Source organism: Monodon monoceros, unplaced genomic scaffold, assembly GCF_005190385.1.
Source record: "Monodon monoceros isolate NGI ecotype Baffin Bay Population unplaced genomic scaffold, NGI_Narwhal_1 Super_Scaffold_7, whole genome shotgun sequence".
Classification (NCBI taxonomy): Eukaryota; Metazoa; Chordata; class Mammalia; order Artiodactyla; family Monodontidae; genus Monodon; species Monodon monoceros.
In genome coordinates, this window is record NW_021703784.1 from 106,712,234 (window position 1) to 106,724,246 (window position 12,013).

General features: G+C 65.5%; 1 protein-coding gene across 1 annotated transcript in view; it reads right to left on the reverse strand.

Moving 5' to 3' along the window:
- Positions 1-282: 282 nt before the first annotated feature.
- The window catches only part of MUC5B (mucin 5B, oligomeric mucus/gel-forming), a 33,524-nt gene continuing 21,793 nt past the window's right edge, over positions 283-12,013 (reverse strand). The window contains 16 exon segments of the mRNA XM_029209433.1: positions 283-6,102; positions 6,778-6,886; positions 7,045-7,090; positions 7,226-7,348; positions 7,460-7,546; positions 7,934-8,050; positions 8,467-8,504; positions 8,595-8,699; positions 9,081-9,261; positions 9,518-9,549; positions 9,838-9,938; positions 10,173-10,242; positions 10,313-10,500; positions 10,582-10,807; positions 11,065-11,251; positions 11,642-11,889. Of these exon segments, the coding sequence (XP_029065266.1) occupies positions 5,880-6,102; positions 6,778-6,886; positions 7,045-7,090; positions 7,226-7,348; positions 7,460-7,546; positions 7,934-8,050; positions 8,467-8,504; positions 8,595-8,699; positions 9,081-9,261; positions 9,518-9,549; positions 9,838-9,938; positions 10,173-10,242; positions 10,313-10,500; positions 10,582-10,807; positions 11,065-11,251; positions 11,642-11,889 (2,081 nt within the window). The 3' untranslated portion in view covers positions 283-5,879.

Here is a 12,013-nt window from a genome sequence, read left to right on the forward strand (position 1 = left end):
CACCCAGAAATGGAGAAGAACAGATAGAACTGTTGGAAATGCAGATACAGTCATGCAGTTGACCCCTTGGTGGGCAGGCTTTTGGCAGATGGGACGTTGCTGAGGGATGGTGGTCCAGCGGGGGCTGAAGAAACCCACTGCACGCGGGGCCCAGAGGAGGTGGGGGGACGGTTGGTGCCTCCGGTCGGGAGTCCTGTGAACCCCAGGGAACACGAGGTAGATGTGCATCGAGTGTGTGAAACAGGCCTGAAACTGCCGAGCTGGGCGTGGGCGGGGGTGTTACTTTGGGGTTGGCGGGTGGAGCTGGGGACAGGGGACGCGGACATTGCCCAGGTATGCGGCCTGCCCACGTCTCGGGCCCGCCACCCCTCGCGTGGACGTCCATCCGCAGCCGAGTGCGGGCTGGGTGTGCAGGCGCCGGGCAGTGGGTACCGTGCCGTGGTGGTGGCGGCGACACTTGCGTCTTTCATGTCGGAGGTCAGACATGGCCCTCCTCTCGGCCAGCCCGTCCCAGACGGCAGAGGGATCAGTGGCGTTCTGCCAGCGTCCATCCCAGTTGCACGTTCCAGGGCTGGGGAAATGACCAGTGGGCAGCTGAGTGGCCCCGTAAGCCCCAGTTTTAAAGGAGCCTTGGCGTTGCTTTGGGCCCCTGTGGTCAGTGGTGGCCCCTCTGCCCTGGGGGTGAATGCCGTGAGCCCCTCTGGGAGGAGGTAGGGACCACCGCCCTGTCCGCTTGCCCTGGTGCCTTGGGGCTCTCCCGAGGGAGCCCAGCCTCTCCTCCGGCCGATGGTTCTGGTCTGAGGACCGAGCAGGTCTGGACCTTGGGCGAGGGGCCGTGGCCCCCACGAGGAGGCTGACAGCTGTCTGTGCTGTCACTTGGTTCTGTTCTGAGTCCGCAGGCTGTCAGCGGCCCGTCCAGCTTGCCCCCATCACCGTGGGTAGTCACTGCTCAGGGTGTCCGGTTGCCTCTGACCCCTCTGCTCCTGTGGGGCCTCAGCCCCCACCCCATCACTCTGCTGCTGGGGAGCCAGCCCCGTAACGGCATCTGCTGTCTTCAGCCGCACTGCAGAGGTCACCCGCGCTGGTTCTCGGCTGTGCAGGTGCCCTCTCACCTGTGCAGGTGCCCTCACCTGTGCAGTGTCCCCGCGGCCCTGCTTAGCCTCCACATCCCTTCCTCAGCCACTGCGAGGGCCCTCCTGGGCTCTCCACCCAACGCGGACCGCGGTCGGTTCCGAATTTCCAAGAGCCCGCCCGGCAGTATGGTGAATCTGCTCCTAGGGCATTTGCTCCTGGGCCACAGCCAGCCCCCCGACTGGGTCCAGAGCTTGTCAGGCTCCAAGATGCTTTCCCAGTGCCTGCAGCTGCAGTGGGCCCACGCTGTCCCAGCCTCCACGCTGACACCCCGCTCAGTCATGGGCAGCAAGGAGTGGGCTGGCCCCGCAGCCATGGGGGCTCCGAGGACGGCCATCGCGGGTCCAGGCTCCCTTCCTCTCGGGGCTTCCTGGGGTGGCAGGTGCTGCTGCCTTTATGTTGAGCTCCGGGCCCGGTGCTCAGGGCCCCCCCTCAGGCTGCAGGATGACTTCTTGTCCCCAGCCGGCCCAGGAGGCCCCTCACTTCCCACCAGGAAGTCTGGAGACTCTAATGGGTGGGCCGAGCACCCTGGCAGCGGCTCTGGTCCTTCGTCTGGGTTCCCACGTCTCCTGAGTGCTAGGGAGATGGCACAAGGCCCGGATCCTCACCCACGTCCCGGCCAGCCCTGCAAAGGGAAGACCCAGGAGCCAGGAGCTCAGGGAGGCCTCCTGCCGAGCCTCCCGTCCCCCTGCAAGGCTCCTGACCTCCACCTGCTCCCCATGGCTAGCGGGGCAGCTTCCCAGCCTCTCTGGCAACTCCCCACCCTCCCCACACCCAGCCCCTCTCGATTGGGTCATCCAGACGTACCCGTTCCCTTTCCTCTGCTTGGTGTCCATCCTGCTGGGATGCTGGGCGGTCAAGCACGGGCTTCTGCCTGCACAGCAGGGCTCGGTCAGCACTTGTTGGATGAACAAATGCAGGAGGGATTCTGAGCTCGGCCGGTCCCCCTCCCCGCCATGGCCCCAAGGGTGGCAGGACCTCCCTGGGCTGGGCTTCCGGGTTCCCGGGGCTCCCAGAGCGCAGAGTCTGGGCCTTCAGGGCCGTCTTCCCTGTGCTGACAAGGAGAGCGGTTTATTATCGTTATCTCTTCCATTTTTATTTTCAGAAGTAATGTTCAGAACATCCCTTGGAACTGTTGATTTCTGAAAAGCAACCTTTGTGGAAGCAAAGGCTGCAGCCCAGTTTGATGTTTGACCTGTTCTGGAGGCAAAGCCCCGTGTCCAGGGCCGTAGTCCCCTAGCGCTCAGCGAAGCTGTGTCCCCATCACCCCGAGGGCGGAGGGCGGGAGACAAGCCAGCGCAGCGAAGCAGAGCGCGGTGCTGCTTGGGGATGAGCATGTCAATGGCGGTCTTGCTTGAAAGTTTTCTGTGCTAACAAGTCAGTCTAGTGAGAAACACGCGGTTCCCTGAGCGCAGGTGTCACTGGGAAACGCATTAAACCCAGTGTTAACAAAACGTTCATTCAGTAATTTGTAACGTTGTCACTAAGGTAATTATCCTCAGTGTCTATTAACTGTTAGGTACTGCCAAGATTAAAGCAATAAACCTCATTTAGGACAAAATGGAAAAGTGAAAAATTACAAAAGTTGCAGTGCAAGGGTTATTAACTCAGTGTGGAAGAGCTGTTTTCTTTCTGACATACAGCTGGCCCGCTGTTATTCCTGTGGACATCCGGGCAGGATGGACAGAGCGTGTGGACTTCACACCAGCGCAGGGAGACGCGTCCGGCGCTGGCCAAGGGGCGTCCTGGAGGAGGGCCCAGCTGGGGCCTTGGTCTGGGAGGGGCTCTGCTGAGCTGGAGCTGTGGATGGACCGCTCGGCGGCCAGGCTGAGCCCTGGTCTTGTGGGCGGGAGCTCTGCCCCCCGCAGAGCTCCGTGCCCCCTGCTTCCACAGCTCTGCTCTCAGGCCCCAGACAGGCTGGGAAACCAACGTGGCTTGGGTTCAGCGAGGGAGCAGATCGGAGGGCGAGTGAGGACGTGACCCCAGGGTACCCGGACAGCAGGAAGATCCGTGCCAGGCACCCTCCACACCCTTCCTAGGATGGAGCTAGGATGAGTTGTCTCGTAAAGAGCACTGGCGGAGTTCTGGAAACGTCTGTGACCTGCCCGGGCCCCACGCCCTCGGCCCTTCACGAATCGCACAGGAGCTGCCCCCAGTGAGCCTGGCAGCAGAGCTGGGTCCACTCAAGCTGCAGAAGCCCACGCGGGGTCCGGGCGGGCCACGGCACCAAGCAGAGGATAAGGGCGCCTGGCGTCCGCTCTGATGGGTCAGGGAGCCCAAGACCTGGGTGGGGGGACAGTGGGACCCCAATCAGGCCCCTGAACTCAGGGCTGGACCTGGCTGACCAGCGGTGAGCCTTGCCTGGAGCAAGATGAGAGCACAGAGCCGCCCAGGGCTGAGAGGCAGCACCTGGTGGTCCCAGGGTCCCATGTCTCAGCCACCCTCAGTGACCGTGGGGTTGTGGCCTCTGGGAGGAGGTGGGGTGCAGCTTGTCCAGCGTCAACTTCAATAATAACATAGCCAGTTGTTTCACCAGCAAAAGTGAGTTTATTCGGGAATAGTGGAGGAATTGCAGCTCGGTATCTGTGAACCGTGGTGGCCCACAGGCACATCCAGAGAACAAGGAAGGGGATCTTGCTTTTATGGGGAGAAGGGGGAGTTGGGAGGGGCTGTGATATCCAGAGCCCATTGGAGGAGCTGGGGGTCCGGAGTAAGGAGGCTTCCCATGGGCTGGGCCGCTGCAGTCTCTGATTGGCTGGGCTGCCGTGGAAGGAGAGGAGTTTCCTTCCTTCCTCCGGACGGCTGGGTGGTCCATAGAGATGCCTTCCTGTCAGGGGCGTGCAGGGGGACGTCTCTTCCTGTTTGGGGTAGTTGATGATGCACTGAGGGCATGAGAGCTTCCCCTGCAGGCCTGTCCGGACTCAACTTTAGCTCAGTTTCCTTAATTAATTCCACACCAGGCAGAGAGAGCGCCTGCAGAGAGCACATCTGGACACTGGTCTCCAAAGTGAGCTCTAGTCTGTGACGGGTGAAGACACTTCACACACGTGAGCTCTGGTCTGTGGAGACGGACACTCATTTCACAGGTGCCTTGGAAACGCTTAGTTTTGTAAGAGGTGCGTGGGTTTAAGGAAGCAGTCGTGCCCTGAGAATGACTGACGTTTAGGAAATGCTGTGTTTTACACGTGGGTTAACGAAGATACGGCTGGGGCATGACTCGGCCACAGCCCCCCCAGCCCGCCGCCCCAGGAAATCAGACTGTGAGACTCGGCAAGTTTACAGTTGACTCCAGTGGTGACCGAGGGGGGTAACTGTAACCTTGTCAGCCCTCCTGGACCAGCTCCGGCCCAGTCCCAGGGTGGCCTGCCCTGACCAGACCTCGGTGACGTGAGCAGGAAAGGCCACTACAGAGACCACAGGCCCCGCCTTCCCCGGGAGCTGAGGACCGCAGCCCATGGGGGACAATGTAAATCACTGTGGCTGCCGTTCCCTGGGTGGGCAGGCGCACACAGAGCGCAGAGGCAGGTCACGTGATGCAGGAGGCCCCAGAAGACCCCCGCCCCGCACACGCTCGCCAGGCTTCCTTGGCCCCGGCCAGCACCGCCTTTGCCTCCCCAGTGGAAGCCCCACCCTCTTGTAGCTGCCCCTGCCCATGTGGACACTCAAGCCGGGGCACCACCCCAGCCTTGCCCCCAGCTCGTCCCATCCCATTCTTGTGCTGGCAGTGTTCTCCACTCTGGATGGGGCAGCAGAAGAGAAAGGCAGCAATGCCTGCCCTCGGTGGAGAGAGAAGCGAAGGTCAGATACACAGCAAGTTGACGTGTGACAAGTGCCTGAAGGAGATGCCCCGCAGAGACGCAGGGAGCGCTTCCCACACTGATGCCCTCTGCATTCCCCCGTGGGCCTCCCCCGTTGGCTCGTCTGGTCTTTGTGCAGCTGTGAACCAACCTCCTTATAAAACCCACATGTTTGAACCTTCGGATGACCCCTGACTCTGGCCAATACTCCCACAGCCCAAGACTGACCCTGGGGGCCTCTTGCCTCCTGCCCCGCCTGTCCCTCCCGGAGGTCCAGCAGGGGTGTGGCTCTGGACAGCCCGGCCCACACATGGAGGGGACATCCGCCAGAACCAGGAAATGTATGTGATGCTCGGTGTTTATTTTCAAAGACTGGGGCTGGGTGAGCAGAGCGGGTGCTGTGGGGTGCCGACCCCGCCAGGGCCCGTCCCTTGGCCCTCGGAGCCTCAGGCCGGGGTCCAGACGTGGGCAGGTAGCCGGCCTTGCCCGGACAGGCCTCAGTCTGCGCTCAGCTGCAAGAGGTGTAGCCAGCGGTCACCTGTGCACCACGGGGCTTCGAGGGGCAGTGGGGGGCACACAGGCCCGCCGTGGGAGCAGCACGGCAGTGGGTGTGCAGTTTTCTCCGGGGCATCCCTCTGACACCAGGACGGGGGTGAGCCTGGGTGGAGCGGGTGCTTGTGTTTCAGATGAGGGTCAGGGCCCGAAGGCCAGGCAGGTGGCCAAAACAGGCAGGAGGGGCTCTGAGGGCAGGTCCCCCCAGCCTGGGGTCCTCCTCAAGCCGACCCTCACTACGCTGTCACCCGCCAGGGCCTGGGTTTCACCTGGGGCAGGTGTAAAGTGGGCGGGGGCAGTGGTATCCACGGAAGGTGTGCGTGGGCTCCCACGGTTTCCGTGGTTGGGTGGTGCGTGTTCTGGCTCCAGGTGGGGCGGGCGGAGGGGGGGCAGAATGTGTCAGACAGTGGTGGACCCATAGATCGGGAAGTTGGGGGTGCTGTCCTCGGGAGCCTGGGCCGAGGAGACGCAAGATGGGCCACAGCTGCACTCGTCCACGTGGGTGTAGGTGTGCTGGAAGGCCGTCCCGTTGGGACACTGCATGGTTACCACCTCCTGGTGGGCCCTGGTCTTCTTGCAGCAGATGCACGGGCACTGCGTGGCCCGGGCCCCCATGGAGTACCTGCAGACGTACGGCCCTCAGGACCTGCTCACCCAGCCACAACCGCCCGGACTGCCCGGCTCCTGGTTTCTCGGGGGTCGGGAGACAGCGGCCCCGTGCCTGTTCCCTGAGCGCTCGGGTCTTCTCTGTACTGGCCCGGGCAGCGCTCTCGGTCACTTTGAACCCCGACCTTCCCCAGCCAGGCCCCCTTTCTTTCCCACAGCAGCTCCTCTGACTTGCTGACCCTGTCAGACCCCTCCTCCAGGAACCTGCCTGGGGCCCTCCAGCCAGGCCTGGACCCATCCTCCTGCCTCTTCCAGCCCGTCTGCTCACAGCTGGCTGCAGCCCGGGCATCGGGGGTGGGGTGGGGCTCTGCCAGCAGCTCTGCCCAGACAGTCTGGTCCCCCCGGATTCTGCCTGTCCTGCACGTGGACTCTGACCTTTGGGTGGTAGCCCTGGTGCCCTGCCCCACGTGGCCCAGCCAAGCTTTCCCAGGCCGGGCTCGGGGGGTCAGGGAAGGCCCCAGGGTTGGTGCAGCCCTGTTGGGGCGGCCCTTCTTTCCTTCCTGTAGCAAGCTGGGCCCTCCAGCCCCAGCCCAGCGCCAGGTGTCCGGCCAGGGACAGGGACACGGACACGTGGGGCACCGGGTGGTGTCCCCGTGTGTCCCGGGGGTGGGGGGAGGCGCGGGCCGCTCACCGGGCCGCTCCTGGGCAGAAGCCCTCGCAGAAGGGGACGCTGACGGCGGCCTGGGTGGCGCAGCCCTGGTGTCGCAGGACCGTCATGCTGGCGCGTACCTGGCAGGAGTCTGGGCAGACGAAAGGCGGTGGAGGCGGATCTCTGAGGTCCCCGCCCGCGCCGCACCCCCACGCCACCTCCCGCTCAGGGTCGGGTTCCGGCGGCGGGGTTGGCTTCGGGAGGAGTCAGTGGGCGGGGCTGGGGGCGGGAAGGCGGGCCTCGACTTACCCACTTCCTCACAGGAGTAGCAGCAGCCGATTTTCCGGAGGATGCCCTGCGGGGGAAGGGGGACGGAGAGCGAGCTGGGGCAGGCGGGGCCTCCTGGGGTGGGGGGGGTGGGGCTCCCGGGTGGGTGGGGCTCTGGGCGTGGGCGGGGCCTCCGGGGCGGGCCTGAGCCCCAGACACACACCCTGCAGCTGGACACGTCCGGGCACGCGACGGGCGTCGGGGTCAGCATAGGGGGCCCGTTCTCAGCCTGGCAGTGGTACAACGTGCAGTTGTCCACGAGGCTGTTGACCCAGGTCTCATTGGGCTGAAATAAAAGGGGGAGAGTGGGGGCCGGGTTGAGGATTATCTGGTGGGCAGAGAAGAGCTGGCGGGGAGGGTCTCTGGGGCGCGGGGATTGAGACTGAGCCCCCCTTACCTGGACCAGCCGGCCGTCGGACGTGAGGCAAGCCGTCTGCACGCACTCCCCGCAGCACTGCCCGGCCACCCTCGAGTACTGGAAGCCCTGGGGACGGGGGAGGGGGTCACGTCCCTCAGCCCCAGCCTGGCTCGTCAGCCTCCTGCTCTCCTGCCCATATCCCAGGGGCCCAGGGCCTCCCTAGCAGCGCCTTTCCTCTGTGAGGCAGTGCCCCTGCCCTGCCCCAGTGTCCCCTCTTAGCCTCACCCCTGCTTCCAGCACCTTCTGCACTTGTGCCCTCCAGGAACCTGATCCCAGCCCTGCAGATCCTGCCCGTCGCCCAAGACCCCTTCCACCATCCTCCTGCTTCACTCCCTCCCTTTGGGGAGAAAAAAACCCCAGTGAAGCCTGAGCTGGAGACCCTTCCTGGACCCTAGGGTGTGGTGGCTGGGGGCTGCCCCAGGGGCCTGGGTCTGCCCAGGAGGCTGGCCTCACCTGGGGACAAGTGGTGTCGCAGGCATCCTCCTCACACTGCACGGTCGGGTCGTGGGTGTCCACGGACAGGCAGGTGCATGTGTGGCAGGGAATGACCGCTGGGAAGGTTGCACCGACCTGCAGTGGACAGGGTGAGGGGAGGTGACGCTGAGGGCCCTGAGGGGCACCAGGGCCAGGACCTCTCCCCGTGTCGGTGAGGCCCACAGAGCAGTCTCTCCTCTTCACATGGGATTACGGATGTGCCCGCTGGCTGAGCACAGACCAGGGCAGGCAGGGGCCCCAGGCAGGCAGGAGGGGTGGGAGGGTGCAGTCCTGCCCCGAAGCTCTTGCTGGGAGAGCTAAGCTCCCAGAGGCTCTCTACAGAAGGTGCCTGTAAAGGGCCCGGAGCCTCGACTCACTTGCTGTCATGGCGGGAGGGGCTGAATAGGGCTGGGCGTGGGGAGACAAGGAGTGGACTCGGGGCATCCCTCGGCGGATGTGCCCACCCCGGACCCGCTCTCCGCCCTACCCCGACCACCTAGCTGAGCCCTTACCCCGTAGACGGTGCCGTTGTAGGTGCACAACTGAGGCCCTGGAAGGGACGAGAGGGCTGAGGACCTGCCCAGGCAGCGGAAGGAAGTGTTCAGACCCCCCCGGCCCCACCCCCACCCCAGAGACTCAAGGCAGCTGAAGGTGGGGCAGCAGCTGTCCTCCGCCTGGGTGCAGGCCAGCTCCTCTCCCGGCCTACACTTGGGTGGGCTCTGGGGGCATGTGCTTCTGTTGCAGACTGCGGGAGAGTTGGGGGGCTGCCTGGGGTGTCCCTGCCCTCTGGCCTCTGGCTACTCTGGTTCCCAGGGTAACACCTACCCTCGCTGGACCAAAGAGCGCCCCTTCCATGGGAGCTGACGGCTCTCTGCTGCCCTTCAGGGTCCCCACGCTTTGTCACCTCCCCGGTCTTCCCCAAGACCCTGGGTGGTACCAGGGCACACCAGAGGCCATCAGCTTCATTTTTAGGTGGAAAAATGAAGGCCCAAGAGGCCTCCCCACCTCGTGGTCCAGCCAAGTCCAGCTAGGACCCTGCAACTCTTTTCTACCCTGCAGGCCTGCCGGCCAGGCGGCCTGTGCCCAACACCGTCCTCCACCCGGTCCCCTGGGGTGCAGGCCTCACCACACAGAGTCTCCATGCAGCAAGGGTTGTCGGCCAGGGGCCTGGTCTGGGCCACGAAGCCGGCCCGGCCGCATTCCGGTGGCCGGTCCCGGGCCTCGCACTGCACGGGGGCGCACTGCACCGACACGGAGTCTTCGTCACACACGCAGGACTGACAGTTGCTGACCCACCGCTCTCCGGGCTGGAACAGACCAGGTCAGGGTCCCCCAGGGCTCCTGGGTGGTGCCCCGGCCTTTGGGGCTGCGTCCAGCAGCGGGTCAGGCCCCAGCCCTCAGCCTCCCCGTCTCTGGAGCAGGCGTGTGACGGTGATGCAGCTCACGCTGGGGTGCCCACACCAGCCCCTCCCTGGCCCGGGTAGAGTTGCCGCCCTGAGATGGGGACGCCCTCCCTCCTTCTGCTCAAGCAAGGAGTCAGGCAGCTGTGGGCAGAACACTCACGAATTTGGGAAACCCATCTGGTCCCACGCAGGCTGGGAGGGAAGAACGGGGAGAAAGGGGGTCACTGGGAGTGCTGGGGTTGGGGCCCAGCAGGCCTGGCCACCCCTCCCCCCAACAGAGGCCTCTTCTTCCTGCTGGGGACAGAAGCCCCCGAGAACCCGAGGGAGTGGTCACTTAGGAGGGGGCTCAGGAAGGCTCAAGCCCACCCTGCACTGCTGGCAGAACTGGGTGGGCGGGCCCAGGCCGGGGTGTGCCCGCCCCGTGGCCCTCCGCATCCCGCTCTGCGGGGCTGGGGAGGGCCCAGGTGTGGGGTTGCTTACGGCACTGGGGCACACAGACATCCGTGTGGGAGTTGAACAGGATGTGGCCGTCGGGACAGAAGCAACCCTCTGCCAGCCCCCTGCTCGCCGGGCTCTGGCTCCTGCAAGGCGACCAGGGCAGTCCAAGGAGGAGTGCAGTGGGCATGGTGGGGGGCTGGGGTCACTCCGGAAGTCCAGGGCCGGAGGTCAGGGTGGGGGAAGGGCACCCTGAGATCTGGGGCTTGGGGTCCCGGACCCTCTGTGGGTCTCCTCCTGGGTCCCCCCAGACCCTTCAGGCAGGCCTGGGAGGCCTGCTGTCCCCCCCGTCCTATCCCGTCCCCGTCTGCTGGGCTCACCTGGAGTCACAGGACTTGGGCTGCACGGGGCCACACGGCTTATACACCTTGGTGGGTGGGCAGGTGAGGTCTGCGGACACACGGACGGGTGTCAGGTGGGCCAAGGAGGCCAGGGCCCCCGGCGGCCACACCCGACTCACCACACAGCCCGCTGGTGGCGTTGCGCCAGTCGGGGCACACGCCCCGGGCGCGGCAGAGCGCAGAGTAGGCCTCCAGGCTCTGGCAGAGCGCTTCAGGGTGGTCAGGGCGGCCGGGCCTGCAGCTGTCGCTGACACAGGTGCTGAAGAACGGGCCGGGCGGGATGAGGCCGTGGCACCCGGCGAACACCCTGCAGGTAGGGCCGGTCAGAGGCCAAGGCGATGCCCCGGGGGTGGCTGCCCCCGACCGCCAGCCCATGCAGAGGACTCACGGGCCCAGCATCAGCTCGCAGAGGGGTTCCGGGGGACACGGAGTGGAGGTGGGCGTGCTGGGTGCCGGCAAGGGGGCGCTGGTGGTCGGGGGCAGGCCGGTCGGTGCCCAGCAGCCCTCCCCGCTGCTGTTGGCGACCAGCCAGGACCGGGCCATGTCCTGGCAGGTGGGGGCCGTGGTGCCGTCGGGCCGGCGACAGTCATCCCTGCGGCTGTTGGTGCAGGTGCCTGGAGGGTGGGGCAGGCGCATCACTGTAGGGGGGCCCTGGACCATCCTGTTCTCCCCTTCCATCCCCCCAGCTTCCCTGGCAGCCAGTCAGCTATGAAACACTGCTTCCTGGCCGGGGCAGGTGGCAGGGGGAGCAGGTGGGAACCTGTGGCGGGGGCAGGCGGTCAAGAGCCAGGGCCGCCTGGGGGCACGTGCCCGCAGCGGTGGTGCCCGGCCCCTCGCTCCCCCAGCAGGCGTCCTGCGGGGCCCTGCTCACCACACTGGCCCTCAGTGTTGTAGCTGAAGCGGCTGTAGGACAGCCGGGCCTGGAAGACCCGTCCGTTGAAGATGACGCTCACGCCGATGGCGGGAATCTCGATGCTCATCTCGGTGGCCCCCGTCGCCGTCACGGTCAGGCCGTTCTTGCTGAAGCTCGGCCTCACCCGCATTTGGCCAAACAGGATCTGGGGACGTGACCGGGGAACCCGTGACTTGGGCCGAGGGGCAGCGGCCTGGCCTTTGGGGCTTTGCCTGCCATATGCTGGGCCCCCTCCTCAGCATCTGCACCCCGAAGCGCAGATGCCCCCTCGGGCCTGGGGTCACAGTCGGCGCATTTGGGTCCCAGGGTGCTCTTGGCCGCGGGCACCTCCCACGCTGCTTCCCTGCTCAGGAGTCACTGTGCTTGGGGCCCCAGGTCGCAGCGTGCCCTTTGCCTCCCCTGAGGCCCCATGGGAGCTGCCCTCTGCGCGGAGGAAATGCGCTCTATGTGCACCAGGGCTCCCGGGCCTCTGCCGGCCCCTGCCTTCCCTAACCAGGTTGGGACAGGCCAGTGCCGCTCTGCTGCCTGCACTCACCAGGCTTTCCTCCTGCCCGTCGGCGCCAGGGGTGGTGGTGAGGACGATGTCCATGGACTCATAGTGGACGCTGAGGGCGCGGGGGCAGCTGGCGGCGGCCTCACAGTAGTGGTTGTGTAGGAGGATGCTGAGGTTCCCGTGGCGCGGCTGGATCTCCCGCATGAGGACGTGGGTGCAATCGTCCAGGAAAGAGTAGGAGGTGCCGTCGAAGGTCTCGTAGTGGGTGTCCCCCCAGCCGCTGCAGGAGCCTGGGGGGTGTGGACAGGCCTCACCCAGTGCCACCCAGAGCTGCCACCTTGGGGAGTCACTCAGCCCCCAGGGCCTCAGTCCTCTCGTTTATGACATGGGTATAGCAGATTGGATGGGGGCCCC